The 6304-nt window shown below is 52.6% G+C and overlaps 1 protein-coding gene across 1 annotated transcript in view; it reads left to right on the forward strand.

Annotated features, from left to right (window-relative positions):
* Positions 1 to 6304, forward strand: part of Akna (AT-hook transcription factor) — a 39215-nt gene that overhangs the window by 22073 nt on the left and 10838 nt on the right. The window contains exons 8-14 of the mRNA XM_026781996.1: positions 1312 to 1439; positions 1840 to 2041; positions 3220 to 3383; positions 3471 to 3665; positions 4252 to 4471; positions 5245 to 5351; positions 5987 to 6204. Coding sequence (XP_026637797.1) covers positions 1312 to 1439; positions 1840 to 2041; positions 3220 to 3383; positions 3471 to 3665; positions 4252 to 4471; positions 5245 to 5351; positions 5987 to 6204 — 1234 coding nt within the window. The remainder of the gene's footprint in view (positions 1 to 1311; positions 1440 to 1839; positions 2042 to 3219; positions 3384 to 3470; positions 3666 to 4251; positions 4472 to 5244; positions 5352 to 5986; positions 6205 to 6304) is intronic.

Genomic DNA, 6304 nt, shown 5'->3' on the forward strand with positions numbered 1-6304 from the left:
TAAAATTAAAGGAAAATCTTTCACATTTTTATTTATTATTAGTGTGTGTAGGTAGAGGTGAAAGGGGGAGAGGTGTGTGTGTGTGTGTGTGTGTGCGTGTGCGTGTGCGTGTGTGTGTGTGTGTGTGTGTGTGTGTACAAATACAAGGGCTATTCTGTGTAGGCAGTCCTCTCTTTCCAACTTGACCTGGGCTCTGGCAATCGAATCCGGGTCCCAATCTCGAGTGATAAGTACCTTTACCCATTGAGCCATCTCACTGAGTTACCCAGGATGGCTGTAAGCTTGGCATCCTCCTGCACCGCACTCAGCTCTCTTCCGGCTCCGAAGTTTGCAATAATGTTATAGCACAGAACAGCAGAGTGTGCTCCTCCTGCCTCACTACCGTGGGGCGTGAGGCCAGCCTTGCCCTTCCCTTCCTGTCCTTTCCCAGTCTCCAGTGCCCCTTGCTCCCTCTTCTATGCCAGTTTTTAGCCTCCACGTGTGAGTGAGGACGTGTGATTTTTGTCCTTATCTGTCTTCACTTAGCATGAGTCCTGTGAAACCATGTTTCCTGCCACAAATGACAATGTTAAAATGTCATTTTCTTCCTTTCCATCCTCACTCCTCCATATAGGGATCCTGGGGCTTCTGGGAGATGAGACATGACTGGAAAGTGTATTCTGGGTTCCTGTTGGCCTCCGTCTGTTCCTAGGCTCCTATAGAAAGGGACTCACATTCCAGAGACCAACAGCCATGTATTGATTATGTTTGTGTTGACAACTATGAGGGCCTAGCAGAGTTGTTAGGACCGGGCTGGGCCTGGGTTCAAGTATTGCCTGTACAGCTTGATCACTTACCCTGTGAGCATCTCTGTGCTTCCCTGGCTAGTTATCTCTAGTTGAGATTCTCGTGGAGTGGAAATGAGTGAACGTAGAGGCTTTATCTAGAGCCCCCGCGGCTCCCCTTGTGTGTGGTGTGGGAGGGCAATGCCATCTGCCCTCACTCTCTGTAAGAACTGGATAAGAGAGTGACTGTTATTTTCTGAATGGTGCAGTTTTATATTGGGGTAACGATCTGGGCCCTCTGGAGTATTAGATCCTACTACAGTGGTAGTAGATTTGATGCTGCTTCGGACAAGTTCCCCATGGGTCCTATAATCAACTGTTTTGTGGCAGAGAGTTCCATCTGGGCAGAAGCCTCCAGAGGTGCCCAGACACAGCCTGTTTCTCAAGCCCCGTGAGAGCCTCCTGGCTCCCCAGTGTCCACCTATCCATTGTGTGAGCATGGAGCCCCTAGGGAAGATGCTCCAAGACCCTCGCCCTTCTGTTTCAGAGCTTGGAGCAGCTGCGGGCAGCCCATGCGGCCCTTGAGGCAGACTACCTTCAGGCCTGCAGAGAGCGGCACCCGAACCCAAAGCTTAACACCTCCAGGGGTAGTCCCAGGACCCTCAATCTCTGCAGGTAGGTTCTGGAGAACAGGCCCTGGAGGACAGGTGGGACAGCCCTGACGCCCTCTGTGTCCAGGAAGGATTCATTTTACACACATCACTGACTTGCAGGAGCAGAGGGGCCCACGTCCTGGGGAGGAGCATGGCCAGAGCTGAGGATGCAGCACATTTAGATGCACTTTGGAGATGAGAGGGCAAAGCCCCTCACTAGACAGTGGGGAGGACACTGGGGTATACTTAGAGTTGCATAGCATGGGTAGCACAGGGTACTGACCTGAGGCCTCCTGACTCTCAGCTTTGTCATCTTTCTATTAAAGTTCTTGGTGCCATCTATTACTGGCCTATGTGAACCCTGAGAGGACGTTCCTAGGGTCTGATTTACACCTATCGCCATACTGATATCCCCCTTCCAGGGAACTAGAGGCAGAGATATGCCAGCTGGGACGGCACCTGGAAGAGCTGCAGAACCATATGGACCAGACCCAAAGAGAGCCCAAATCATGTAGGCCAGACCTGCAGGCCTGCACTCCCACCATGCCCTTCCCGTCCTGGCCAGCTCATCTCCCCATGCCTTCAGGACCAGTCTCCTTGCCAGCTGTCCACACCAACCATGAGGTATTGCTTTGCCCCTTCACATTGGGCTAGTCCCCATTTCTTTCTTTTATTTATTTCATGTTAATTTCTTCACTTACATATTTAGGAAGTGTGTACCATAGTCTAGACCCCATGACACACAGTGGGGACTCAGTGAGGACAGAAGGAGGAGAAGGTGACCTCTGTCCTTATGGAGTTTTCGAACTAGTAACGAACTAGTTATAGAGTTATTGTTTTGACAGCACTCTATGGAAATAAGGGGGGACACTATAGCTGCCTAGGAGGGGCACAGAAACTGTCTGTGAAGAAATGTTTACGTGAGATCTGAGAGTAAGGAGTTATTGAGCAGGGCAAGCACCCTGGCCAGGGCACTGGGCCTGAGTGTGGAAAGGGAGGGGCTATCACCTGCCACATTCCTGGAGACGCTAGCATGGGCCTTGTGATGAGCTTTCGGCTCATATCTCCAATTGGAAACAGACTCTCCTGGGGTTTTCTCACCTGTGGGTCAACTAGAATGGGGCAAGACATGGCAGGCACGGCCGAGGGAGAGATGGATACAGGAACTTGGACAAGGGGTGTCCCTTACCAAGCTAAGACACCAGAGACAGACTCGGTGTGGAACGTGCTTTCAACGAGGCCCTCTCTCTACACCATGATCTGCTGGGGACGGCCACTCTCCGCCTTGGGCTGTGATCACACATACGGCAGTAGTGGCACCTCCTGCTTCTGGCTTGTGGTGACATGCCTGCAGATGGTGACAGGGTAGGGCTAGCACATTAGTGAGTGGGCTGAGAAGGCTGGCCCTGAGCCTTGCCCTGCACATGGAACAACCCAGACAGGTGGCATTTCCTATGCTGACAGGAAGCCTGGGTGGCCAGACTATAGAGGAAGAAGTGAGGACAGGTACCTCTGGCAGACAGTCTGGCTCTAATGCATTGCAACAGCCTCGGTTTCTGTGTGAGGTGTGTACTGGGATACTGAGGAGAAATGTATCTGCAGTATGCCTGGCAGGTGCCAGGAGCTCGGATCATGGCAGCCAGCTATGAAGACCCTGCGGTCTTCAGGTTGTTACACATGTGAGCGACTGTCAGGAGACAGGCCAACAGGTTCCCTACCGAGTGCTCTTCAGCCTGTGACACAAGATGGCAGAGGCAGGTGCTAAGAATGATCACTCTCTATCCCCCACTTGCTTGGCCCAGCCTGCCACCACTGCCACCTCCCCAGGGAGCTCTTCCATACTCCCCATGAACAAGGAGGTGAACCTGGGCAGCATCACGGCAGAAGAAAGTTCGAGGGACCTCCCAACACCACTCAGGGACAGGGAGTTTCACATGGAGCAGGACTTCCATGGCCTTCTGGAGCGGTGAGTGCCATAGGATGGAGGCTGGCCACACTGGGTCCTGTTTGTCCCCATGGGCAGAAGTGACACTCTCTGGGTATCCTCCTGCAGATACCTCAGTGTGAAGTCCGTCCCAGAAGCCTTGCAGGTGGAAGATGAGGAGGACCTGGAGGAGGAGGAGCAGGATGACCACGGTACCTTGGAAGCTGATAGTTCAGCCAGAGCTTCAAAGAAAGCAGAAGCCACAAGGGTACCAGCAGAACAACGCCCAGCTCAGGCTGAAGAAGGCCATAGGGCTGCCGTCCAGTAAGTCACTGGGCATCTGTCACAAGCTCCAGTGTCCCACACAGGGGTGACCATTGACAGCACAAGCCAAAGAGTTAGGAATGTAGCTCAGTGGTAGAGCACTGGCCTAGCAGGCCCCGAGTTCAAATCCCATTTCAGGAAAACAAAACCGAACAACAGCAAAAAGCATCCAGCCTGTGATATTGTTGTCATGTTTCTTATATTATTTTTAAAGTTGTTTTTTAAAAAAATTAAAATTTATGTTTGCAACACAATTTTTTGGTCTTCCATTTTAAGAACATTGTCTTTTTGAATCCATGGAAATCTGTGGAAATAGCTAACATAGGGAAGGGGGCATGTGCCCTTGGGCTTTCACCATGACCCTCACAGTGTTTCTGCTATCATGTGCTGGGTGAGTTTAGTTGGCTTCTTACCTTTTATTAAGAGTATGAGGTTCAGAGAGTGCCATGCTCAAGGTCACAGAGCTAGGTGACAGAGCCACAATGCATCCCATGGTTGTTTCCTGACCTGATGGGCTGAGCCCCAGATCTGGGTCACCTGGCTCACATGGGGGCTCAGATGCTGTTTATCTCTCCTTCCCTGCTAGGGAGGAAGAGGGACAGGTAGTATCCATGAAGCCACCAAGCTTCCAGACATCCATGACCCGAGACAGGTATACTCCAGGCATGGATCCAGCTGAAGGGTCTCCACGGGGCACCAGACCCGGAGCATCACACCAGAGCAGTCTAACCAGCCTGGAGGAGTGCGGACCCACAGAGCGCCTTCCTCGGAAAGCTCTGCCTCGGGCTGGCGGCTCCCACACTGAGGTGAGTGTGCTTGTGGCATGGGCCCAGAAGATCCCTGGTGGGTGAGCTCTGTCCCCGGCCATTGCTCACCCTGGCCCTTTTCATATGTCACCGTTCTTGTGTGCCACTGCTCCTGCTCCTCACCCATAACCTGCCCACCAGTCAGCATTTAGGCCCAATGCCACCTCCAGCCCTGTACTCCTTCCGGAGCTGTGGCGTGTGCCCGTGTCGCAGTGTGTCAGAGCTGGGACCTGGTTCCTAACTGTGCCTCTTGCCTAACTGTCGCAAGGGTGACAGGCCACAGATAAAATGCCAGAGACTTTGTATATGTGTGTGCATGTATACATGTATAACAACACAGTATTACATACATGTATACCTACACATACAAATACACATGTGCATGCACATGGCTGCACTTCTGAAGTCCTGATGAGCACTGACATGCTGGGGCACTGACATCACTCACATGTTCCCTGCGTCCTGCTTTAAAGTCATGTTCTGGTGTTCATATGCTGTATGTTGTCCTGAGCATGTCTGCGGCACACAGAACTGCCCACACCACAAGGCTCTGGGTTAAGGCTTTTCCCATCTCTTCCCTCTCCTACACCCTGCAAACCCAAGCATTGTTCCCAAGATCCCAAGTGGAGCCCAGTCCTCAGCGCACCAAACCCTTCCTCTTGAGACGGGGAGTATTACACTAGCCTAGCTGTGGTATCAGACAGCCCTGGTTTCTTGGTTTCCCAACGCATGTGAATATTTTCCTGAAACTTATCAGATATCCCCTATTCTAGGAACCCTGGATGGTGTCACCAGAGACAGACAGTGGCTTCGTGGGCTCGGAAACCAGCATAGTGTCCCCCTTCACCCAGACCCCAGAGCACCGGCTCTCCCATATCGGGTATTCTAACCCACCATCTTCACAAGCCTAAGACATCTTGAAAATCCAAGTGTCTGTGGTGGCCCAGAAACAGGTGTCACTTCAACCTACTGACAGAGGGGAAGAGAGGCTCCAGGAACAAGAGTGTCTCACTGAATATTGTTCGGTCCGTTAGCAGCTGTTGGGAGATATTTTTACCAAGCGAGCTCAGGAGTAAATGGAGTGAGAAGATGGACTGCAGGGAGGGTAGTGAGATAACAGAAGCCATGAGCAGAAGGGCGTCTGGGTGGCAGGTGCAGAGACCAGGATGGACTCAAGGGGAAGCAGAGGGGGAGGACATCTTCAGGAAACAGCAGTGGTGCAGTCACCATGGAGACTGGTGCTCCCCAGAGTCAGGCACTGGCCACCTGGAGGCCCGTTTGACTGCTCAGGTGTGCTCATGAAGAGAGACTAGAATTGACAAGATGAACAGTACTTTGCTTCTCTATATGGCTGCTGGGTGCACTGTAATCAAATGTAAGAACAAGGATGCCCCAGATATACTGAGACCCTGGAGAAAGGAGCCCTAAGGCTGACTTCACACTTCAGCACAGAGCAGCTTGGGTACCATGGCCTGAGGCCTCTCTGTCTAACCTTAGTGTTTCCCTGGCCTCTAGCACTCCAGGGACATCAGCCCAGCACCTCACTGCCTCTGTGCCTGGTGATGGAGCCTCCCGTTTCAAGGCCAGGGGTTCTGTGGTTCCCCGAAGATCCCCAGAGACCGAGCCTGGCACACCCAGAAGCCGAACCCAGCAGCATATCTCCAGCCTGAACAGCTCTCTCCAGCAAGGAGCACACAGCTACCAGCAGGAACAAGCACCCGCAGCTAAAATGCGTAAGTGGGGAGCCTGGGTAGGCTGCTGCCTGGGGAGCCTGGGTAGGCTGTGGCCTGGGGAGCCTGAGTAGGCTGTGGCCTGGGGAGCCTGGGTAGGCTG

Source organism: Microtus ochrogaster, chromosome 10, assembly GCF_000317375.1.
Source record: "Microtus ochrogaster isolate Prairie Vole_2 chromosome 10, MicOch1.0, whole genome shotgun sequence".
NCBI classification, from domain to species: Eukaryota; Metazoa; Chordata; class Mammalia; order Rodentia; family Cricetidae; genus Microtus; species Microtus ochrogaster.